Below are 25,954 nucleotides of genomic sequence, written 5' to 3'. Positions count from 1 at the left end.
GCCTTCCCTTCAGCCAATCCTGTGTTTCCTCTGACCAGAGACCGAAAAGTAACACAGTTAAAGGCCTGGGGATAGTGACACACAATGACACCAATGCCTTTCTGCTTACAGTGATACTCATTTCTATTCATTCACATCATGGCTGCAGAATGTGTAGTGGTGATACAGGCCTTATTATCAGAAGTGGCCTGATATGGGGAGGATTCTGTTGCTGGTCATGGAGGACATGCATCCCGCTGTGTGTCACTCCAACAGAGTGGTGGATGAACAGCTTTCCCTTAAAATGAGCAAGTATAAAAAAAATAATAAGTGAAAAGGCATTTTAGTGTTATATTTAGACTTCAGATTGTATTGCTATTACATTTTGGCTAAATAAGTAAGTATGTCCAATGAGGTATGGCAGGTTGACTTCGAGATATGCAAATAGGGTAAGAACATTTCACCTTTCAAGCAAACAGTATTTATTATTACAAGACAAAAACACTAAGATATAAGACGGACATTTTGTGCTTTACAATCACTTTAATAAATGGTGCCCATGACTCACGGTTTGAAGACTGTGGTGCATGTTTGGTTCACATGTCAAAGCAGACGAACGGGTTGCCATGGGAATTAGCCTGTTCTTTCAGCTGGACTCTGGGAAAGGAGGCTCCTCCATGTCTGTGTGTGTGGGGTGGGGTGGTGGGCCGAGTGGAGGGGGGTGGGGGTGGGGAAATTATATTAGGAGTCCATTAGGCCAGATGCATCCAGGATGAAGGCAGGCTAATTTGCAGGGAGGATTGATGATCAAACCATCCTCTTAATCAAAGATGAAATCATGCCCACTGCAATTATAACAGCCGACAGAACAGGAGTGTGTACGTGTGTGTGTGCGCATGTATGCGCGTTCCACAACAGTTACCCTACACAACAGATTTCAAGTGACCTGCCATCATTCCCTACATTTAAAAATGTCACCTTTATAACCATATCAAGATCCATGTCAAAAATTACTTTCTGGATTTGACACTAGGTTTTGTTCTGGATCCGGTTCGAGACTTAAATCTGGTTTTTGATTGTGGTGATGGGATTGGCAAGGTATATTTCACTATCTGGTTCTAGGTAGCAGAGCCAGTGTGTATATACTCTCTGAGCCTCATCATTCAGAGATAAACTAAGAGGCTGCAGCCAGTCCTCTGTCAAGCCCTGAAAGCAGTTTTATTTGGGTTAGAGCTCACACACCATGCATGCACGCACGTACACACACACCCAGACACACACACACACACAAGTAAGTTGCTAACTAACATATACATACACATGCCAAGTTCTCTCTCTCACAGACACACACACACACACGTACAGTGATGGTGGTGCAGTGATTAACAAGAAAGAGGTTCCTGGTTTGAGTCGCAGCTGGCCAGATCCTCTCTGCATAGTTTGCATGTTCTCCCCATGTTCTCCACATGCTCTCCCCATGCTCTCCCTATGTTCTCCCCATGTGGGCGTGGGTTTCCTCCGGGTACTCCGGTTCCCTCCCACAGTACAAAGACACATAGGATCCAGGATTGCAGGGCTTGCAAAAGGGATGTCAATCTCAATGTGACTATCCTAGTTGAATACAGGTTACATTTATATAAAAAATGTATATTTATTTTTAAAAATGTATGGCATCTCTCTCACACACACACACACACACACACACACACACACTTGGGCAGTGGAAGGCATTTGTGTGTAGTGCTGCCTTGTTTGGCGGCGCCTGGCTGTTCGTTCCCTGGCTCTTAGTCAGAGCCTGAGGTGGAATGGAGGAGGCTGTCTGCCTCCCAGCTCGGATGTGTGCTGCTTCATGTCCACTCAGCTGGGGCACAATGGAGTCTCTGTCCACACCAGCCTCCTGTGAGAGACAGAGAACCAGCACAGGATGCCCTCCACTGCTGCTCAGAGCTGGGCAGCCCCTACAGAAGCGCATACCATGTCTGTCCAAGTTAAGCCCAATAGAGTGGCTCAGTCAGTAAATGTACTCACCACATGCACAATTAAGCCCAAAAGAGCAGCTTGGTCAGTAAATGCATTCACCACAAGCAAAAGGTTAAGCCCTATAGAGTGGCTCGGTCAGTAAATGTACTCACCAGATGCACAAGTTAACCCCAATAGAGCAGCTCGGTCAGTAAATATACTCACCACACAAAATGTAAGCCCTATAGAGTGGTTCAGTCAGTAAAGGAGCTCACCACAAGTACAGGTTACAGAACTGCAGGAGTGTTTTTCAATTTACTAGCATCTAATCTGATTTATTTGATTAAATCAATGACCATCTCACTCAGCATGCTCTCACTTATCTCCTCCGTGATCAGCTCATCAGTGCCCACAGGCAGCGAGGCCACGGAAACCCGGCTGAGGAAAGAGACACTGCTGTGAAGTGGACTGAATTCTAAGTTGTTTAAGGTTTCCAGACAGTGACTTGTCTCAGACCCAGGCCTTCCTACTGGTGTCCCCCAAGGTGCCATACTTGGGCCCCTCCTCTTTTTCCTTAATATACAACCCCTTGGGCATGTCACCTGCTCTTTTGGTTTCTCATAGGATTTATATGCTGATGATATGCATCTCAGTCTACCTGAAGTACATCTCGAGCTGGATGGCAAACTGTTGTCTCCTGCTGTCTCCTGTTGTCTCCTGCTAAACTGAAGCACTATACATCCCCCTAAGCCCTGTCAAGTACTAGATATCTCCTTTATTCTGGTGGTACAGGAGAGCTCACTCAGAGCTCTTCTGTCGCAAGAAGCCTAGGTCAAAACCCTAGATGATCAGCTCTCCTCTTTCCATACTGCTGCAATGAGTCAGGCAAGTACACTCTTTCGATACGTCCAAAGAAGTCACCCCTTCCTCATTACCTGCTCTACACAGCTCAGCCCTGACACCCTCCTACATGAAGTACTATAATTCCCCACTAAACCCCAGTAGCAAATACAGAAGACAGATGCACGACATCTCATGCCACGCCCCTCCTCCTTCACTTCAGTGGCTACCTGTTCCCGCTCTCCTCTAGTTTAAAACCTTGGTGCTTGCCTACAGGGCAGTCAATAGAAAAGCTCCATCATACCATAATCTTCAAACTCTATACTCCAGCCCTTACCAGATTATTCCATTCCACAACCTTGAGGCAACAGGCTCTCTCTACCCTGCATTGACATTTCACTCTGTCTGTACTGGCCACCTCTGCGTTGCGACCAATTTCCTAAAGTGGTCAGGACAGCAGAATCATTGGCTCTCTTCCAACATGAACTGAAGACCCGCCTCTTCAAGCTCCATTTTGGTTCCCCTCCCCTCCCATCTCCACACCCTAGCACTTCCTCTTTTTGTACCAATTTATGCTATGGTATTTTTATGGATTTATGTTTCTGTTCTTGTTATGCATGTAGTCCATAAATATGTATTTTCAATGCATACTTTTAGGTCCTGATTTGCATAACTTGGACCAGTGATTTAGCATTTTTACTTGCTGAGCTGGCAATGTTGTAAGCCAGGTCTGGTATATTGCTCATATAATATAGCTCATATTAATCAGGTGAATGCAATATTCCTCTATACTGTCACTCCGGATAAGAGCATCTGCTTAATCATTGTAATGTAATGTAATCACATGATGGATGGAGTCACAAGAACCAGCAATCTCTGCATCTCTCCAATGACTATGTTTGGTGAGCCCTGATCTAAACATGTTCAAACATTTCTAGCACGTCTTTAAAAGAGGGCCGATAGTCAGCAATGCAATTCCGTGGTGCATTTCTTTTTAAAACACCCTCATTGGAGTTTTTTCCCTGTGTTTTTACCTGCTGCCAAGAGCTGATAATGGCATTTATAACTGGGACAGACAGACAAAGGCAGAAATAGACCATCGACATTGGCAGGAAAACAGACAATGGTGTCAGCTGTTGTTCTGTTGTGTGGAAATCCGCTACAATGCCAGAACAAGGGAAACATGATGTAAACATTGTTTATCTTTCAACATCAGGAACAGGGCGAATGTTCATAATTATTGCTAACAATTGTCCCAAAAATACCCTTAACAGGTGGAGGATCACTGTTCGTACACAATACAAAAGTTCCGCAAAACATCTATTTTATGTTTAAGTCTGCATAGTGGAAAAAAGAGCAAAGTGCAGTGAAGTAAAAGCTAGACGAACAGGAGCAGGAGCAGGAGCTAAGGTTTCAGCGCATGTACTTTCCACTGGGATCCCAGAAGTAAGGCCAGAACGTGTACCAATTTGCAGTGGCCTCGTTTTGTTAGTTGTTAAGACTGTGATTGTTGGAAGTTTCTGCCAGTATGGTGACAACATGACTGTCTTGTCCCTGTTTGATTATCCCTGCACAATACCAGAAGATGAAAGGATAGCTTTCTCTTTGAATAACCACCTACTAAGTCACTCTCTGTGAAAAGGTTAGTGAGCTTGGCTGGATTTGGTTTCCAGTGAAATAATCTACCCTTTCCCTGTGAAATGGAACTGGCAGCTCATTTACTGAGGAAAAACATTAAGAAAACAAAAGGCTTAATAGCCAAGGATGGTGCTATTATTGCTCTCCCACACATATGGAATTCAGGCCAGTCTTCCCTGCCAAGACAGATTTGGAAGAGCCCGGGCAAAGGCCAGGTCTCACCGGGACGATAGCCAACTTGACGCTACAGTGCAATGACCTGGAGGAATGTTCAGCACAGATGCAAACACAAACACATATACTATCATGCGCACACACATGCATGTTCATGCACAAACACACACACATGCAATAAACATGCACACACACACACACACACACACACACACACACACACACCAACGCATACCAAATTACACCCAGAGTCACTCAAGTGAGAGTTGTGGTTCCAGCCAAGTTGTCTAAACTCATATCACTGTCTGGTTGCATCCAAAGAACATCCACCACAAATGGTGGACAAATCCAAAGCCCCAATCATATCTTAAAACCTGATACTGCACCACATTGAACAAAACTTTCCACAGCCAAAATCCAAAAGAGATTCTGAGAGGGTGTAAAATATAGAAGGGTTGTTAACACACCCTTTTTTCTCTTCGCTCAGAGATTTAACTACACCCAGCCCAGTACTGAGGCCCTGTCCAGTGCCATCAGAAATAAGAAGATTGGTCCGAGTTATTTTGGGGTTTTCCAGCATCACCTGGTTAGGAGAAGAGCATAACTGACAGACCAGTCCTCTGTGTCCATGGTAAGTTAGGAATTTAAAGTTCAGTTGGGATTAGAGAGTAAAAGCATGGCCACACATGACAAGCTAACACAATTCACTAGCATTACATGTTTTACAGTAACAATTTTTGGAAACTGATTAACCTTCTCGTTAGAAAACTAGATCTTGATTGATCTAGTTTAGGAGAAGGCCTCCATTCTCCTTTAAAGATTATTCAATCTTTTTTGCCACAGAATTGAGCACGGCAGTAATTCAGTTTACTCAAATCAAATTGAGTTTATTTGATATGGGAATTTAAGGAGGAGCATTAAATCAGAATGCAAAATGTCTGACATTAAACAAAGAGGGCGTGTGTATGTGTAGGTGTGAGTGTACGTGTGTGTGTGTGTGTGTGTGTTTGGGGGTGGGATGACTTGGCAGGGCTGATTGACTGAGTGCTCTCTTGCCCGATTCATCATAGTCTGAGACAAGATGGACATTTCAGGGGCCAATCAACAGGCCTATTTGTTACCACACAGACGGCCGTGTGTTCAAATCGGCAAGTGTACCAAAAGCCATTGCTGTTTCAGGTATTTTCTGAGCTGGTCTCATGGAATACACATAAAACCGGAACCCAATTCCCCATACCTACCCCTTGCCCCAGCATACAGAGATACACATGCATGCGTGCACAACACCCTCACACATGCACAAACACACACCTTTTTCTTACATATTTATACTCTCTCTCTCTCACACAGACAGACAGAGAGACACACACACACACACAGCCCCACATCCAGTAATTGTATAATCCTATACGAGCAGCAACGCAGCCAACCTGTTCAGCAGGGATTTCTACACTGTGAATAGCAGAGCAGTCAGCTCCAAGGGCTTGTTGCTATGTTGGTCTATTATTGTTTCTAAGCACCAGGGGCACGTAATGGAGGGCCTCTGAAAACTGCCCGGGGATGAATCACAGCACCTTTCCCCCTCCTTGACTGTAACCGTCCAAAATTACCCCTGACAGATAAGGGAATAATATCATCAGCCTTAGCTGCAACTATGCCAACAGCTGCACTGAAGAGTACATTCAATTTAGAAACCGGGAGTCACCCAAGTTTTTTTGTTGTTGTATTTTCGGAGTTAGGGTGAGTGGGGGATGACAAGTTGAGAGACGTTACAGGAAGTCTCAACAGGAGAAGGGAGTTCTTATCATAGGTCGCCTTGTTCTTGTCTGGGGATTACCAAGAAATTAGCTTTTCAGCTTTCTCCCACACAAAAAGCAGTCCTGGAACCAGATTAAAGCCTTACGGTACAGCCCCTCCAAATGGGCCTCCATTACATCACCGCTGGCAGGAAGGCCCAAGGAGCTGACAAAAAACAAACCCCTAACAGCCAAACTGACTTCTCAGATTCTCTTTTCTCATTCATTTTCTCAGCCGTAAAATACCAAATTTAAATGGCTAGCTTTCAGTTCTTTAAAAACATAGCTTGAGCTGGTCAAACCATGTTGAGCGTGGAGCTGGTCTGAACCGGTCGACCAGCTACTAGCTGTTTCAAAACCAAAATAATATTTTTACAAGAAATAAACTAAATGCAAACTTTCATTGAAAGTTTTCTTTCCTTTTTTTTTATGTTTTTCGCTCAATTTTCTCAGTTTGGAATGCCCACTCAAGCTCAAGCTGTAACAATCATCACAAATTCGTTTGGCAAATTAGGAGACATTGCCATTGCTTCTTAACACACCGGGGTCGCCAAATTGGGCTAAAACACGAGTTGCTCTTCACATGCAGCTCAGCAAGCCAAACCGTACCATTGCTGGTGCGTAATGAGCAGACCTGGATCAATGACTAAGTCACATCGCATTCACTTTGATAGGTTGCCAAAGAGATGCTGTATTACGCACAACGTCCTCACAGTGTTTGTATTGTTTTAAGGGGGCAGTGCAGTGCTGAACAGATGCCGAAGCAGTTATTGTATTAATCATATGCAGTATGAGGCTGGCCAGCCCCTCCCTGTGTTCTGGACAGGGTGATGTTATCCAGGCAGGGGGAGAGTGCAGGACAGCAGGATTATTTGCGGACGTTAAGTGGCCCGGCAGGAGGTCTAATGAGTTTTGTTATTTCTGTGCCAAACAAGTGCTCCTCTCAGCATCGTTTCCTGCGGAAAAAGGGTCCGGTCAGCTGTTCACAGAGGAATGCAGGTGGTTTTAGGAGAGGGGTCAAGGGTTCCCCCAGGATCTATAAAGGAGTTCCCAGGGGTCCACAGAAAAATTCTATTTAAGAACGTAGTGTTATAAATATCCAAAAAGTGAAAGTGACTCTCTCCTAAAATTACAGCACTGATTAAGATGATGCAAGCCATGTTCTGACAGCAGGATTCATTTAGTAATTAAAACCCAGAAAGATTAATGATCGTTATCTCATTGCTATAGCATGGGTTGAAAAAAGGCTATTTCAAGCATGACTCACACCAAAACAAAGATTTTATTGGATCACTTTGTTTGCTTCATGATAATGGATGAAATGCGAAAAATAGCTTTTTTCTTTCCTAGACTACTATTTCAAACATGTTTCATTCTTATGTGTGAAAAGATAATCATGAGTAAAGCAAACTCAACTAAAACACTGTCACAATTCAGGCATACAATTAATTGTTGCACCACATCATGTATTGCATCAAAGTAGATTTTTATATGGCAACTTATTTTTTTTCTCTATGAATCAATACCAGACATGATAAAACTGTCTAGGTAAATATGGTTTGCATCAAGGTTAAATGACATTATCCACTCAAAATTGGCAAAAATAAGAACAGTTTTATATATTGGATGTCCTGTATATAATATTGTTTAATATTATAGTTCCTCACAACACTAACTGTTAATTTGTTAGACCATTATACAAATCAAATGTCAGCGTTTGATTATATATCATTTAACATATCATCTAATACATAAGCAATAGCCTGTTACCATAAGAATAGGCTTTACGTATATAGAAACCATAAATCAACCTATTACAAGGTAGCCATAAGTGCTCATTTAGCATTGATGCATGTTTAGACTAAGTTTTTTTAGCACAGTGAGAGACCAATGTTATGCAAGTACAAAAATATATTTAAAGAGAACGCAATGTCTCACAGCAAAAGACAAAGTGCTACTTTAAAAAGCTAATTTGATGTGCAACAAAACAGATACATCGTATGTTCTTCAAACAAAACACAAATAATACATATTGCAAAAAAGCTTGCTATTCTATCAGAATAATGTTCATAAAATACAATTTCTTCAGCCATGATATCACTCCCAACAAACACTGGAATTTTGGTATCTTTAGAATTGATCATCTGTGTTGCATGCTGATTGAGCATAAATTAACATGGAGAACAAATGTAATACTGTTGCTTTAATATGCCCTAGGAGGAGACACAAACAAAATTGAATTGCGCTCCATGATTTCAGAGATCAAACGTGCTCATAAAGGTAGCCTACCGCTTTTCATGAGTGATTTCAAACAGTCTGTTAGTAGGGGCAAATTCCACACTCTCCTAAGAACCGCTTTTCACACTTTCTCATACCATCTTCCTGATCTTCACCGTGGCTCAACACTTCTCCCTTGCACTTGCTTCCCAATCACTATCTTGAATGCAGGAGTGTTGGGGGTAACTTTTCCATTCCAGTTCAGTTAGTTCATTTTTTGAAGATTGATTTTAAATGAATAAACATAATTTAGGAAATGGAATTGACTCTCCAACTCTGGCATGCAGTTGTTACGTACCTTTACCTATATCTTCCACAGTCATTGGGTCCTTCCCCTCACCATTCTTGCAGACCAAAGCTATTTAGGGCAGCTAATTCCCGTCGCTTGCATCCATCTGGAAAGTGAACGACTTCTCAGAGGGCCCTAGCTTGATGTGCTTCTCTGTTCTGCTGACCTCGGTGACCGACTCCTCGGCGTAGCCGCCTCCGTCTTTGTTGTCGTCCGAGACTCTGACTGTGTATCCCCCTCTGGTACTGAATGCGTGCTGAAGGTCCTGGTCGCCAGAGCGCAGTGCCGCCATGATCTGCTCCTCTGACATGTCCGCTTCCTCTCCCAGGGGTCCAGAATCTCCCAGCGTCTGGGAGACATTGAGCTCTGCCACGATGGTTACTTTCCCATTATCTGAAACCTGCTGTACTTTCCTGACATTCAGGCTTTCGGGGCCTTCTCCGTCACCCCTCATGAAGAGATCCAAGTCCTCCTGCAGGGGCCCAGAGACTGTCCCGTGCAGCTGCTCCAGGGTCCCCCTCAACTGCTGCTTTGTGTCCATCGTGTCCTGCTTCAGGATTCCCAGCATCGTCTCCTGCACTGAAGGTGAGACCCGAACCTCCTCCTTAATGATGCGCTCTGGGAATTCACCCCCATTGGGTGAGGAATCGCCCCTTCTGGTTTTGGGCTTCTCTTCCTTTTGGTAGTACCTCTCATCTAACCAGTGATCCTCTGCCCCATAATGTCCATAGGATGAGAAGTCACCTTCTTCCTCAGGCTCTGATGCATGCTCATCAGGGGTGGAGACAAAGTACTCTGCTTCTTGAACCTGGGTGAAGTATGGAGAGCCACCAGTACCTTCTGGAAATGTGGCCAGTTCAACCTTACGGTAGCCTCCAGCGGCTACGGAGGCCTTTGTTGCCTCGGTCCTGCCCTCTGTGAGCTGGGAAGACTCGTTTTCCAGTTCTTCTATCTGGAAGAACTTGGAAGACTGGAAAGGTTTGGCTGCTGGATTCTCATCAGTCTCTTCATCACTTTGGTCCTCAACTGGTTCCTCAATGATCTCCACATTGATTGACTTGTTTTCCAGGGAGGCACCCCCACCCTGGAGCCCCAGACTCAGCAGGTTCTGAATCATATCGCCTGTTGGGGTTCCCTTGATGTCCTCAAGGGAGACCGTCTTCCCCCCATGGCCAAGGAGCTCCTCCAGTGCAGATTCATCAGACATGTCTAGTTCCTCCTCCACCTTGGACTGTAGTATGATCTTGGTCTTTGTGGTTCCATCCTCGTCCTCCATCTTCTCCACATGGTAGGTGACTTTGGAGTCTGGGGATGCTATTAGCTTAGTGTCCAGGCCCACAGGCTTCACAACCGTCTCAATGATATCTTCCATGGAGATTGAGTGTAACACCTTCTGCTCCTCTGGGAACATCTCCTCCCCTGTGTCCGCCTCATCCAAATCCCACTTAATTCCTGATGGTGACTCAACACCACCTTCTGGCTCGTTCCCATCATGGCGCCATGTTCCCCCAGTGAGGTTTTGAGAGCTCCCTGCATCTCCTCTGCTGTGACTTGCTGCAACTTTGCTTGGGGTGGTTTCTGCCTTGAGTTCTGTCTCCTCCACCTTGATAACTTTCACACTCTGGACTTTCCTGTTGTCATCCTCTTTCACCGTATCACTGACCAGGCTCATCATCGGGGGTGACACAACCCTTACGGACTTCCCGACGGCGTCCTCTATGTTCGGTTTCACTCCCGGGGACTTTGGCGAGGAAGCGACCCCGGATCCATGCGCAGCACCAGCTTGCCGATCTCGCGCCAATTCTCTGGCTGAATTCTGGGAGGCTTCCTTGCTTCTCACCATCTCGTGCACTGTCGTTTTCTTTTGGATGCCAACGGCCCGTTCCTCAGCTCCTGGACGTGCAGATGCTGGAGAACTAGAGGCAACCCGGTGTCGTGACGCACTGGCAAAGGAAAGCATGTCCCTTCTAGCCAGAGGACTTCGGTGATCTCTTCGGGAGGTGACTGTCTTCGTGGCACTGCTTGTGATGTTGGATTTAAGCTGGCCGGATGTGGAAAAAGTTCTGGGGCTAGACGTCGGCTCCATGTACCGGATGTTATAAGCCGTGCTGGTTGTAGGATGCCTTTTCATATCTTGCCAGTTCACTGTTGACCGTTTCATAGCTGGTGCCTTAACATCTGAGCAAAGGTAAGGTATATTACATGTAATATTAATCACATAAAATGCCCCGTACATTTATTTACTGTTTTCTACAGTTTTGGAATGTCCAATTGTATTCACCAGCCAGGCTTGTTGCTGTGCTCTACAATCAGTTTGAGGGAGTGCAGATGAGCACATGTTCTCACACAAAGCAGGCAATGTCACTGCTTCTTTTTACATCGCAGTCCCAAGCTAATTATCTATCATACTGTTGGTGCCTGACTGACCAGCAGGAGTTGCTTGTGAGGGATGATACACAGCCATTCAAAACAGTATTGTTATTTAGGCATCGGGCACAGTTTGAACATGATAACAGATCATAGAGTCCATCCACACAATGGAACAGTGTATTAGCTGGACAAGCCACCCAACAGCCCTATTAGCAATTATCACAGTTAGGGTCAGAATTTGACCGCTTTTATTGTATATATTATATTGTATATATGTACAGTATATACAGTATATTATGTTGAAGTTGCATGTACACTTATTACCTATTCTCCTGGATGTTCCTCTTGAATGCTGATCTGTCCAGACCAACACATCTTTACTCTCTTCTTCCAGTAATGACCTGTAAAAACAGATGAGGGCAGTGGCAAAAGGAAAAAATAAATGAGGATGACCCCATAACAACAAAAGGCAGGTCAGACACAGAAGACTAAAACACCTGTAAATAAATGGCATGTTTTAATTTTACAGTATTGGCATTAACATAATTATATTCACGGTAAAAATTACAGCATGTCTCATTTGGTTTTAATGAAGCCTCCTTCTTCCATCACTACCAGTGGATTATTTATCTCTTAACAATTGTTAAATTGCATATTTCTAGCAGGCATAGTACATTGTCAACCGACCCTCTCCCCGAGTGTTTGGTACATGCACCGATGACCACTGGATGTACAACATGCATGGTCTTCTGCTGTACTTCCGGTGGTCATTAGTGTTGTATGGCTGTACTATGTTCCATTATTGAATGTAGTGAGATCCGTAATTATTTTGACAGTGGTACAATTTTTGTTCTTTGGCCTCTCTACTCAAGCACATTGGATTTGAAGTTCGGCTTTAATTTGAGAGTATGATCTGTATAGGAATCCCATTTTATATATCTGGTTTTATACAATGTCCCTCCATTTTAGTGGACCAAAAGTAATTGGATTGTTGACTTGTAGTCTGGTGTATTTAGTTGCCTTGATTTGCCACTGGAGTCTGTTATTGACATTTACTAGCATGAAGACAAGATAAATTATTGTGCCAATAAAAGCCATTATGAGGCAGAGGAATAAGACGTAGGCCAAACAATAGGTTTACCAAAAATAAAAATGTAAACCTATTTGGAACATCAATTCTGCACCAAGGAAGTGATTTAATACACCTGATTAATCAGAAAGAGCTGAGAAGCCAACTGTCCAATTAATTTTGGTCCCCTAAACTGGAGGGACTATGTATAAAAGGGATGTGATATGGATGTGACACAGTCTGCACTTTAACCTCATTTTCATTGTTTAATTTCAAAACTTATGCGACAGAGCCAAAAAAAAACAAAAAAACAGGAAGTGTACCACTCTCCAAATACTTATTTCATTCACAGGTAATCACACAGATGGTTATTCCTGGTTTCAAATACAAGACATGTCTAGGCTTAGTACCTGAGCATGATTACCATATACTATATTTAGCTTAATTTAATTCTCAAAATTATATATTGTGAATGATGCAGATAATTTGTCAACCCCTTGTCTTGTTAAACCCTAAATGGGTCAAATTAAAGTGAGAAATAGATAAGTAATATTTTTAAGACTTTAGATTGTTCTGTCAGCTGTTCGGCTCCACTCTAGCCTGTAAAGGACTCGATGTTCGGGCACTCAATGCCCAGCGGAATGCTCCAGCCCTCCTGTCAAGGAGGAGGGGCAGAGGATGTTCTGTTACCACAGCGATGTGTGATCACAGAAAAAAACATTCCAACATTCCAAAACCCACACAGCTTTTCTGACAATGCTTGCATGGGTGAACATAGTGCTCTGGCCAGAATTCAGTATTGAGAATACAAATCCACTATAACGTTTCCAACTTTGTAATTTCACCATTTTCTGAGGGTGCTGCTCAAATTCACACATATACAAAAACACCACATGCAGATGTTTGACATGAAAAATATCACTTTTAGAATGTAATTCTAATATAGAATTCATATATTTAGTAATTACATGGTGTTACCATCCTATTTAATAAACATATATAAAAACCCCACTTGACCATAAACCAGCAACATTCACATACGTAGTATGTATAATTATCTCATAATACATACTAATTATATAACATAATTTGCTATACACATTCTATATCTGTTCAATTTCAGAAAGTGGAAAGTTGGTTTTAAAATTAATTTGGTAGTACTTTAGGGTGACTAAAATATTCTCCCTCCTTTAGCACACACTAATTCATTTGATTAATTCAAAACACTAATCCCTCTGCAGACCATGGTTTGGTGATACCATATGTCTGCATGAGGGCAAATACCGCAATGCTATAAACTTTTAAAAATGAGTGAAAGAAAGGTGTCTCTACGAACTGTCTTTGCGTTTCAATGTCTAGACTTCCCTGGTTCTGTGAAAATAGCCAAGATATCATGGCTATTCTATATGATACATAAATCATTTCATCAATAGCATTCACAGCAGCGATCAGATAAATGCTTGCTGGGTAAAAAATGATGAAAGAGAAGCTATCGTTGGTGCTCCATTTCTGGGATGAGAGTAAAGGACCCCACACATAGAAATGTTCTTAAGACACACTGGGAATAATGTTGGCTGCTATCCAGTGGACATTGTGTCAGGGAAGAGTGAAAGATGGGAAAATGAGAGCTGTTCGGGTGTGAGCTGAAAATGTTCTTTTGATGCAGAGCAGGGCTGCCCAACCCTGTTCCTGGAGATCTACCATCCTGTTTACACTCCAACACTAACAAAGCACAACTCATTCAACAGCTAGAGATCTTGTTGAGCTGCTGATTAGTAGAATCAGGTGTGGAAAATTAGGGGTTGAAATGAAGACCTGCAGGATGGTAGATCTCCAGGAACAGGGATGGGCAGCCCTGCCATTGAGGAACAAGGGACCGAAAAGAAATGCTAGCCAGCTGCCTTGTTTTGACCGTCTTTACCGCCCACTCTCCATATCCCACTGTACACAGGGGTGTCAAGGGTGTAAAAACTTGCCATCCCCCTTCCCTGTGAGAGTCTCTTGTAAGCAGGTACCAGGCGGGATCTCACCTGTAGGCTGCTACTTCCAGACTGAGGCCCATCTTCACCTGCATCAGCTCCTGGTGGTCTCGCAGTTTCTCAGCAATGGCGACGGCCAGAGCCTGCCGCTCGTCCTCCAGGTCCTGCATCATTGCCTGGGAGAAGACAGGTCGGCAGGGCAGAGTTTGCATGTTCATCCTCCGGGTACTCTGTTTTTCCTCCCACACTCAAAGACATGCATGTCAGGTTAGGTGCACTCCTGCTGTTTGCCCTTGACCAAGGCATTGGCCTCAGAACTGGAGTCGGTCTCTAGGCGCTGCACTGTAGCTGCCCACTGCTCCTAAATAACTAGGAATGGGTCAAATGCAGATCTGGTGTAGCCACTCACCCCCGCTGCAGTGGAAAGTCGGACTGGTTTGGACTGGATCACAGTGTGAGCAGAAAAGCAAAATGACGCAGGTGAAAGCATACAGACTTAAATCCAATCAAAATCAGTACGACCCACTTGGAGAAAATGGGATGAATCAAATAAACGAAATATGTTGCAGTGTATGTCAGTGTGTTTAAATGATTTCAATACACTGACTGACTGAGATATACGTAGATCTTTCAAGGGAGCCCTAGCCAACAGGGTGCCAGAACCTCTACTTTGTAGAGTACATATATTTGACAGAATTATATGCATTATATAATAATATTTTGGTAATATTTACAGTTTAGCATGTAATGGTAGACTCATATGGCATAAAAATACTGCATAAATATAAAAAATGTATCCCTATAAATATTTCACACATCACACCTTATGTCACCAAATTAAATATTTATCACAATGTAAGGTTTAAGACATTTCATTATGTAGTAACACCGAAGCCGTGTGGCTCATCACACCCTTAATGGTTTGCAGTACTGAACAGCATTACTGTAAATGAGATATGAGGTCATGTTGACCCATTCAGACTCTGTGATGCTATTGGCCAGCAGCCTGCAGTAATCATCTGAAGGAAGAGAGGAAGGGTGTGGCCTTTCCTGCACTGGCAAATACAGCACAAAGCGGAAATTCTGCTTTGACATATCCTTGTTCGTAATAAACATATTAAACTGTGAATTCAAACACATTCTGACTAAATTTTTGGCTGGTTGGTTTTGAAACAGCTGATAGCTGTTATTTCAAGCTGGTGATAGCTGGATTTTACACCAGGAATGAATATGTTGATGATGATGATGATTAAACCAGGAGATGATTAGAATGCCTTTCAGCCAGGACATAATAAGTGCTAAGGAACCTTTCATGACATCACATGATTTGCATTGGCAGTCTCTTTAAAAAGAGTGTCACCGACAGCACAATGTCCCCATCAATGCCTTCACAGCAGTGATCAGGCTCTTGGGTTGGTGTAGGTGTTTGAAAGGTTGGTCCTGCTTAGTTTTGGTCACAAGCCAGGGGAAAAGTGGCACATACGGTTGTTATCGTGGTTGTTATTGCATGCTTAAGACACCACAGTCCTGACTTGCAGTAAATGCGTCTTTAGAGAACTGCTGACCTTTCCAATCAAACGCCAACTCAGAGCTGAGATAGTGCACTGTACTGCATTGCGTGGCTGGATCTGCTACTCCTCTGTTCCCCTGGGACTGCACTCCCCATTTGTCTGTCATAGCTTGTTAGCAGAAGGAAGCTTGCTGGTTGGCCGAGAGCCCTGTTTGGATCAGGAAAGGTCTTTCTCGCTCACCACTCTGGTAAATTGAACATAAGCCGAATCTGGTGAACAGCATTACAAGAGATGAAACGGCGTTGCACTGCCTCACTTGTTAAAACTCTCCCGGGTAAAAGGAAAGCTTGGCTGGCTCCACTTGTTCTGGGTAACGGCACCGGTCAGAATACACACATACTAATTGACCAAGGAATTATTCCATTTTAAAATGAATGCATGCATACAATATAGTGGAACTGAATCAGCCTGATTCATTTCAAGGTTACCAGCTAGCTATATGAAGAAAAGCAAAGATGATTCTACCAACAACAACTAAATTTAGGCAGCAAGCTGAGATGGCCAAGCGGTATGTAAAATGTTCTGTTGAGGTGACTGTATTGTTAGCAATGAACTCTCACCTCTGATGTTTGCACACAGGGAAGTTTCTCATGTTCTTGATTACAAGGAGCTAAACATTTGCTCTTTCACTTGGACAGGGGTCAAATCCCCACTGTGTAGTTAATGAGGGAGCCAAGGACCCACACCGACAACGGCTAACTGGATTAGCGTCAAACCAGCATTAGCCTGGTTCTGGTCACGGCAAGGAAGCATGGAGTGACATAGGGTTCCAGGCTAGAGCTGAATTCTTTTCATTTTACACAACAATTTTCCCAAGAGCATCAGAATGTTAATAAATTAGTTCTGGCAACATAAATCAAATTGCAAATTGGAACTGGAGAAGGTGTGGCCAGTCTGGGAGAGTAGCTTTATAGACATGCTGAGTGTATCTATGCCCCCTAAGGAGGAAGGTCATAAGGATTTGTGGACGATTCCGGAAAAGTGTTTTAAGAAGCTTGTGCAGTTACGCGCAGGCCTATCCAATCTGACAGCTTCTGTGAGGCTTATCGGAGTCCTCCCTGAAGGGACATTACTGCCTCTGCCACTTCCACAGAGGGGAAATCATGAGTGTGATATTTCATGACTAATCAGGGAAAGAACTGACTAATGCAGCCCTGCTCAACATCTCCATCAAGAGCTTTTACAGTCTTTGATAGCTTAACCAGGAGAGACATGTTCCTCAATAAAGCCCAATACTAGTGGTCTCAGGGGCACTTAAGAGTCTGATAAAAATGAAATACTGGCCTGTTTCATTAGGTAGAAGTGGGATCCCCTTCCTACCTTCCATTATAAGGCAGGGAGGCTATCTTAGTGTGGCACCTCAGGTTTCACTGCAAACAGCTGCACAGTACACCATACGCTGTCTATAAAAAGCTTAGCATTTTAGATTAATCAATTGCAAAGACTATGTAATGGATTTCATTGTAAAACTGTGAGTGAATGTTTTCTGATTTACAATAGTAAAAACAACAGCACACAGCTAAATTATAACATCAGCTATAAATGATGAATGTGCGAACCATAAAAACGACATAACTTTTAGAGCAGGTTGAACTGGATCTTATCTGAAATGGCCAGTGAAGCTGCATGTTTTTGTTTTAAACCTGCACGAAGATTCTACTCAAGGTCTTGATTGAAGACCACGATTAGCTCATTTGTTCAATTATGCGTGGCACTGCTGGATTAAAACAAAATAACCTGCGCCTACACAAACTCTTTTCGGATACGATTGGGAATCCCTTATTTGTAGGAATATTACCACAACACGTATTCTAAATGTGACAGCGATTGAATACTATACTTTTCGTTTCATGGGACCCTCCAAACATTTCTCATTGAACAATAGAAATAAGTCGAACGCAACTTGCAGAAAACTGACCAGTGCACTGTAGGGTTACGTCATGCAGAAACATTCGGCTCAAACGATTTCAGAGAGTGGGTGTGGTACTCAAAGTGCAGGACAGTGTGTGTGGGAACTGTTGCACATGTATAGGCCTACTATAATCATAAGTATTTCCATCATTTCCCTTCGCATAATAAAACGAGAGCAACGCAAGTATTACCTAACCTTATTTGACAAGACACAAAAGCATTGCGTGGCAACAGCCACAAATCTTGAGGAAAGCTCGAGGGTGCGCTGCACGCGTCATTGGTTTTCGCAAAGCGACAGGGCCAAACTTACCTGGTACTGCTCAAGCTCCATGTGGCAACTATCTTGGATGTTCATAATTTGCTCTTCGAGGTTTGCATGCAACTGATTTTGCTTCTCAGCTTCCGATTGAAGTTTTTTGAGCTCGGTGGCGTACTGCATCTTTTCCCGTTGGAGATCCTCGAACTTCGCTTCGTCTGCTCTGATGGACTCTTCCAGCTCTTCAATCTTCCTCTGGTACATCTCGAAATTCTCCGTCCAACTGTCGGACAGGGTTTGCGCGTATTGCTCGATTTCCTCCGTAGTGAGTGCTGTTGTTGCCCGATAATTCTGACGGGCAGGGACGGGCATTGCCATGGAATAGACCTGTTTTCTGACATGGACAATTTCTTGCTGTTGGGCATCTTCCAGGCTCTTGTATTCGTGCTCGAGCTGGAACAGCCGCTCCTCCAAGTCTTGGTTCGTCCTTATGGTTTGGTGCAGCTGCTTCTCGCAACCTTTCACTTCCACCTCGAAGTTTCTGCACAGCCCTGTTTCCTTATTATACATGTCTTGTACCACCTGGAGTTCGCGCCACATCTTCTCCCGTTCCATCTCCGCTTTGGACTTCTCAAAGGCCAACTGGTTCACCGTTCTCCTGAGCTCGCGCAATTCCGCCTTGTGCTGATTTCCCCACTCCACCGTCCTCTCCTGCCGAACGATGTTGATCTCCTTTGCAAGGAAAGCATTTTCTTGCTCCAACTGCTTCACTCTGGACAGGTACTGACCTAGTCTCGTATTCAGCTCCTGCAGCTGATGCTTTTCGTTTTCAAAGGTTCTTCTAAACTGAAACATTTTTGAAGTATCACTGTATTAAAATAGCCAAGAAAAGAAAAACGATACGCGTTTTGTAAGTAGCACTTTTTAAGATGCTGAATACTATGAATGTTTCCCTGGTTACCATGTGTGGGGACCGCCCGCGTACACAGCGAATGGTGCTAGTGAGCAGTGGTTACACTGACAAGTGCGCCGCAGACGGAGTGGCGGGAGGCGCGGTCATGACATCACCGGATAGCGAACAAATTCAGTAGCAGTCCTACTAAAAAAAATTGATAAAAAACGTCCTTGCTTTATTGACGAAACGGCGCTCCCAAGTGGTAAGAGGTAGTAAATGCAGTTTTTACTCAGTTTTGGACAAACGCAGCCGAAGCGATTAAACTAAAGCAACAATTTGTGAAGAATGCCATAACTAGACAATCTTATGACGGTGCGCTATCCGTAGCATCGGCGACTTTGCTTAAAAGCTTAAAATATATAGCTTTATGAATACTTTTGACGCTTAAAACCTCTCAGGGTGCTGTGTAACCATGGGCTCCTCTAAACAGCTGACTGAAGACATGGATAATAAGACTAGGAAAAATATAGAATGAACTCACAATGCAGGGGAAGTCTATAAGATGTCTAAATGTTTCCAGCTTGGAATTTCCACTGGCAGGGAGGCCATCAAGAAATGGAAGTCGGCGGAAAAGCTGAAGTCAGTGCAAGATCTGAAAGACTGAGAAACATCTATTATAGTACTGCCGTTAGACTAGTTAGGTCCAAGACCATGCAAACCAAAGCCCACATATAACTACACAGGACCTGCAGAAAGGGTTAGCTGACACCAGAGTAGTTGTGCACCACTGTGTAGCATTGCTTAGACAGAAATGATCGGCATGAAGAAAGGGACACCTTGCCAACGGTTAAGCATAGGGCTGGATCTATTATTCTCTGGGGTTGCATGGCAGCCAGTGGCACCGGACATATTGTGTGGGCGGAAGGAAAAATGGATTCAATAAAATGACAACAAACCCTAGAAGCTCATGTTCCAGTGTCTGTGAAGAAATCGAAGCTGAAAAGTGGCTGGATATTTCAACCAGACAATGAAACAAAACTTACTTCAAACCAACCAAAGGTTCAAAAGATTACAGTTTGAGTGGTTTTTATAGTCCCCAGACTTGAATATTATACTGCAAATGTGTGTTCCCATTGAACAGGTCAAAAGAGGTGGTTTCTGCCCTTTCGATTTGATTCACGGCTGATGAGCTTTGAATCTTGCAGTGTAGCCTCTATAATTCTGCTCTCAAAATATTAAGTGTACAGTGGCTTATATTTTAAGTTGAATCTATATATTTTCACCCCTGCCCTCTGGAGACTGCTGGTGACGTCTCTGATCATTTTGTTCTGAGTTCTTTGCAGCTCTTAGGCAGTGGTCTTCCATGGCTGACCCGCATTGTGTTCATTTCTGAATCCATGCTTTTCTTTTTCAAGATCTAACTGCTGCTGTACTTTATATACTCAGCTTCTGTGCTATTCCTAATGAATTTTTTAGTCCTCTCAATATCTTATAGATGAGTTGTTTTCAGGCATAGTTTGTTCTCTGGTCTTCATGATGTTGTATGCCTTCTGACTGCGCAGTCTCCACAGATGAAAACACAGCCTAAAATATACGCTTACTGCTCTTTATGCGTTACAATCCATGTAGAAGGAAACACATGAACAAGTTATCACCTCTCTGACATCCATTACTTTAGTTTCCACCGCTGGAAATGGATGGCGGGAGTCAACACAGTAACAGGCATTCTTATATAGCAACATAATATGCATGCAAATGCCATGGAATGAAACCAGATTGCATGTAGCATTAAAATTGAAAAGCTACCACATATACAGTATGGTTCATGGTCAGGCAGCTGCCTATGTTCATAATTTACTAAAACCTTTCATCACTAGTTGGTCTCTTGGTCTCTCTGTCCAGACTAAAAACAAAGTGTTATCCAACATTTGTAATGATTGCCCCCAAATTCTGGAATCGCCTCCATTTGGACATAAGATCCATGAATGGTAAATAGTTGTTTATATAGCACCTTCATCCAAAGCACTGTACAATTAATGCTTGTCATTCAGTAAAGGTTAGTCTTCTCTCTCCATCTCTAAGTGTATGAAATATCAGATTATGATATGAAAGTAGTCTTATTGAGGTTTTACAGGTTTCTGTCATCACGAGTGGTACGTCGTACGTCGCTCTGGATAAGAGCGTCTGCCAAATGCCAATAATGTAATGTAATGTAATGAGTGGCATCACTGAAATTTCAGCCGCCACAAACCGAATCAAATAAAGCTTCAGATGGTGACAAACTTTGCATACAGATTTTTTTATTTAACTTAAATCTTGTAACTTTGAACTACTAGAAAAAGCAAGAAAAAGAGAAACTAAAATTCTCTTCTGCCTCAGCCATTCAAAATAGACAGTTTATTTTTCCCCATAATGTAAAGAATTCAGAATATATTGATAACAGGAATAAATTCTTACAACAGAATATACAAAAACATTTGAAATCTTCTCAATCTACTGAATCATTTTAATATAAACACAGGAATTTGTATGAATAATTTACACACAGCAAATGCTTGGTAACAAATTGGCCATTTTTTAAACAAGAAAAAAGAAAAATAAATTCAATGTCAGCTCTATAATAATGCTTTCCAGTGGTAAAAATTTGAGGCAAATGATAAGATTTTCAGATTGGAAATATTGAAATGCTCAACAAAATCTCAACCCTGCAAGTGAGAACTGGCATATTAAGCAAATTACTGTATGTAGACCAAGGTAATCAAAACATCGGACATGCTAGAGGAGTGTTGTTGAGTAAATTTCTTTGGAAAACTGAACTATTAATGAACTTTCATCTGACGTATTCACTGTACAGTCTAGGAGTGGAGTTAAGGTTAAGACAACATTTTTGCATGGGATTTGTTTCAATAAGAAGTAGAATGAACAAGTACTGTACCTGCACTTTTAAAGTCCATACATTGCACGGCCAGAACTGAGCTACAGTGCACATGAGTGTGACACTACAGAAACAGCAAAGCTATGAGGGGAAAGCAAGAAAGAAACCACGCTGAAATGAATGGGACTGCTTCTTCCCTGTCCTCCGTGCTGCCCATTCGGAGAGCTCATAGGAGCCCAGCCACACACATGGAGTCTCATCCTGTAATGAGTCATAAATCGGACAGCCTTGGTTATTGGGTGCTGTGAGGTGGAGCCACGGTGGTTGTGAAATGACATTGGTGGTAAGCGGAGGGTGGAGAAATCCCATAATGCAAAGCAACAGAACAGCCCCCTCTCCCACCCCCCAAAAATAGAACACCTGGCTTGACGATGCTAACAATTTCCTTGCATCCAAACACTTCAATCGGTACCATTACTGATACCCTCAGCATGGTGCCCTTACAGTCTTTCTCCAGACGCTAAAAAAGGAGAAAAATAACCAGTATCGTAGGATACACACAACAAAAGCAACTATTCTTGGTTATTCTTGGCAAGTCTGCCTCTTAATAACATGCCCAAGCAAGTTTTGTGAACTTTCCCGAATGGTTTTGCGCTCAGGCAGATGAAAGAGGCAGGGAGTGTGTCGGTTTTGAGTGTGTCAGTGTGCAAGCTGCCCACTTAACAGCAGAGCCACACAGAAAACACCCCAAGAGGTCATCCATCACTTGAGATCAGCTGACTTTAAAGCAGTCTTTCATTTCTTTGAGAAACATTGGGGAGATGCACATTGGAAGAATGATACATCAAGCTGACACCTACCCAAAATGGGGGGTTCACTAAAAATCAAGAGCCCTCAAGATACAGGTCCTCCAGAAGATGTGGTACCTGTCAAATGTCTTTAACAATATATTTCAGTGAGGTGCCAAGGTAAAGGAACAGGACAAGACCCTTTGGAGAATATGGTGAAAATGGCAAAGAAAAACAACCAAAAATGGGAACCACAAATTCATTATTGCAATATTAGCCAAAATTCACTAGCTTCTCTAAACCTGAGGTTTGCATATGCAAGACTGAAAGAAATAATAATCCGAATGATAATAAAACAAATTAATCAGTCTTGAGCTTTCCAAATTATTGGTAAAGCACAAAGTGCTACTTTACACCCCCAAAAGAAAAAAAAAAAAGAAAGAAATAAATTATCACACACCCTGCATATAAACTGACATTCACCTAGCAACAAACCAATGCTATCCATGTCATATCTAAATGGGGCGGAAATCAACTTCTGCTTTTTACAAACAGTAACGCAACTCAAGCATGGGGCAGACAAAATCCATTCACATATGCAATTTGAGCTCAAGGGAGCATCTTTGAACAGTACCAGGCGAGCAATTCTACCCATCCTCATGCCAACTCACCAGGCAATCACCGACTTCCATTTCAGTCTTGTGTAGAGAGACTCATTCTTACAACATATAGAATAATTTTAAGTGCTTTTATTCAGAATGATCAACATTTCTCTGTACATAAGACTGCAAATTCTGCAGCAATCCCAACCTAGCCAAAATGGAAACTACAAAAGGGATAAAAAATGAGGTGGAAAAGGGTTCTTTACCTTCGTAATACACCTTTTCCACATCCGCTTTGAACCTGGACAGTGTAGACATTTTGCAGATACTGTAGGGAATATATATATTATACATTTGTCCTTAAGCCACCTCCAGGCTGCAGCCTCTACTGGCATCTTCAGTTAAAGGGGTGTGTGGAGATAACTGACATGTCTACCGCTCTCAAAACTCCTGCTTTGGGCTGGACCGCTGAGGGCTGAACTAAGTGGGAACGTGCTGACGACTTGCCCCGGGCTAGAAACAGTTGTCAGGACAAAAAGGTTGAAGGTCCTTTCCCATCGAGACTGTTAAATATTCACATTTAGTTGGATAATGGGTTCTTACTTTGATCCTGACATTGGGTAATATTTATATATACTTTTTAAACGTAATGAGGAACAATGGGAATCGTGTCATTTCTTGGTCTGGGACACGGTCTGGTCATGCCAACGGGTTAATATGGTAATTCGTTATCAGTAGTGGTTTAGATTTCTGAAGCACAGGACGCTCAAACTTCCATTCAACTCCCACCATGTCTTTTTCAAAGCGCCTCGCAACAAGCACTTGAAATGTACAGACAATCAAAGATGGTCACCCAAAAAAATAATAAACCGTTTTTTCTTTGCAAAACCCTCATAGCCAGCTTTTGTGATTATCTGAGGATATCTGGTTGTGGAAATCAGTATGTGCGGAGGAGTGGAGAGAGGACGTCTATGGTGGAAAGGCTGAACACGGAGCAGCGCGTTTTCAACTCAATGATCTGTCTGCTACCTGGCAACAAGCCCATGCACGGCCGTCCAGAACAAAACTCAGGGGGGGGGGAATCGGCACACATCTTTACTCATTTCTTTAGTCATTTCAGACGTCAATTTTCCACAGATAATTAAATACTTCACACAGATTACAAAATATATATATATATATATATTTTTTTTAGCCCTGGAGTAGGAAAACAAACCTTTTTTTTTTTTTTTCAATTTGCCCTTAAACAGACCCCCTCTCTCCACTCCAAGTCAGGCTAAAGGCTGTGGTTTGTAGTGTTGTCTAGGTTTACCCGGGTACAGAGAACAGTAATATTGTCCTTACAGGCTAATGAGAAAAAAAGTGAGATGTATTTTCTTTTATATACACATACATATACAAAAAAAGAGTGAGGTAGATAAATGTTTGAAGGAAAAAAAAAAAAGAAAAAAAAGAAAAATACAAACTTTCCCCCAGTCAGGAAACCAATTTTTATACTAACTTTAGGGGAATTTATACAGTGATCACAAAAAAAAAGAAGAAAATAAATAATCCTACAAGCCAAACCTTCAGAGTAGGGAAGGAAAAAAAATACGCTCTGTGACGCTTCTAATGTTGAGGAAAAATCCTTCAAAACTTCATTATACAAACCAAACCCCTCCCCCCTCCCTCCCCCAAGTCACACCTATTCAATTCACATCACACTGACACATCACTACTTTCATGGACTTTAAACCATCGTCTTTCAGCTTCCATTTCATTTCAACTGAACCTTAAGAAGCTTGATCAAATTAAAGCGTCAATTTACATAACTAGGGTAAGACGGGACTGTGTGGGCGAGTTCTCGCTCCGGCGTTTAGGGACAGGAGATGCGGTTGACGCCATCGCCGTGGTAACGTGAAGTGATACAAAGTTCTGCGAGCAAAGGGGCAGTGTCGACTAGTATTGGGCACTATGTATTTCGAGAGAACGTTGCATTAGGAGACCAGTGGACAACAAAATTTAGACCGTAGATTCTATACCGGTGCTTTTTGGGGGAGAACGGGGGGCACGACTGGACTAAAGGGGGTGGGTGAGAAAGAGAGAGAGAGAGAGAGAGAGAGAGAGAGAGAGAGAGAGAGAGAGAGAGAGAGAGAGAGAGAGAGCAGAAAAGAAACGCTATAGCAAAGGACAATAAGGAAAATGTACTGAAAACGGAAAACCTTTTTAACTTCTACTTTTGACCTGAGATAGAGTCGCGCCTTAAACGGCAATGCCAGGCACAGTGAGAAACACTGGTACAAGGGCGGCTGATAGTACAGGCTCACGTACGGAGCCAAGGTGTCGATAAGAAAATAACAATAATAATAACAACAATATTAATAATAATAATAATAATAACATTAAGTATAATTCTAACAAACAAAAACAAACAAAAATCGCATCCATTAAAAAACAGAAGGCATTGAACAACGTGGCAATACGGACAGCCTTTATGAGAAGAGGAAAAATAACGCAATTGCAATTTTTTTCGTTTTTGTCTTTTTTGCTTAAGTATAAAGTATAAGGAAATGGACTGTAGTGGAAACGGTAAAAGATTAAACCTGAAGAATTTCTTTTTTATATTTATATATAGATTACATCCACAAAAGAAAAAAAAAGAGGAGTAAAATAGCAGCTTTTTTCTGTACAGACACACAGATGAACA

General features: G+C 42.5%; 2 protein-coding genes across 2 annotated transcripts in view; both read right to left on the bottom strand.

Moving 5' to 3' along the window:
- Positions 1-7,649: 7,649 nt before the first annotated feature.
- On the bottom strand, positions 7,650-19,096 carry LOC133130816 (synemin-like). The gene is made up of 4 exons (XM_061245689.1): positions 18,163-19,096; positions 14,422-14,546; positions 11,647-11,723; positions 7,650-11,130 (listed from the first exon to the last, which is right to left on the bottom strand). Exons 1-4 carry the CDS (start codon positions 18,961-18,963, stop codon positions 9,035-9,037), a joined length of 3,099 nt encoding a protein of 1,032 aa, XP_061101673.1. The 5' UTR covers positions 18,964-19,096; the 3' UTR covers positions 7,650-9,034.
- A 5,857-nt stretch (positions 19,097-24,953) lies between these two features.
- The window catches only part of LOC133130240 (insulin-like growth factor 1 receptor), a 107,145-nt gene continuing 106,144 nt past the window's right edge, over positions 24,954-25,954 (bottom strand). The window contains exon 21 of the mRNA XM_061244655.1: positions 24,954-25,954. This exon is cut by the window's right edge and continues 2,296 nt beyond it. The gene's annotated coding sequence lies outside the window, so the exon portion shown is untranslated.

This window comes from Conger conger, chromosome 6 (assembly GCF_963514075.1).
Source record: "Conger conger chromosome 6, fConCon1.1, whole genome shotgun sequence".
Classification (NCBI taxonomy): domain Eukaryota; kingdom Metazoa; phylum Chordata; class Actinopteri; order Anguilliformes; family Congridae; genus Conger; species Conger conger.
The sequence above is the reverse complement of the archived record's forward strand: the minus strand, read 5'-3'. Positions and strand labels throughout refer to the sequence as shown.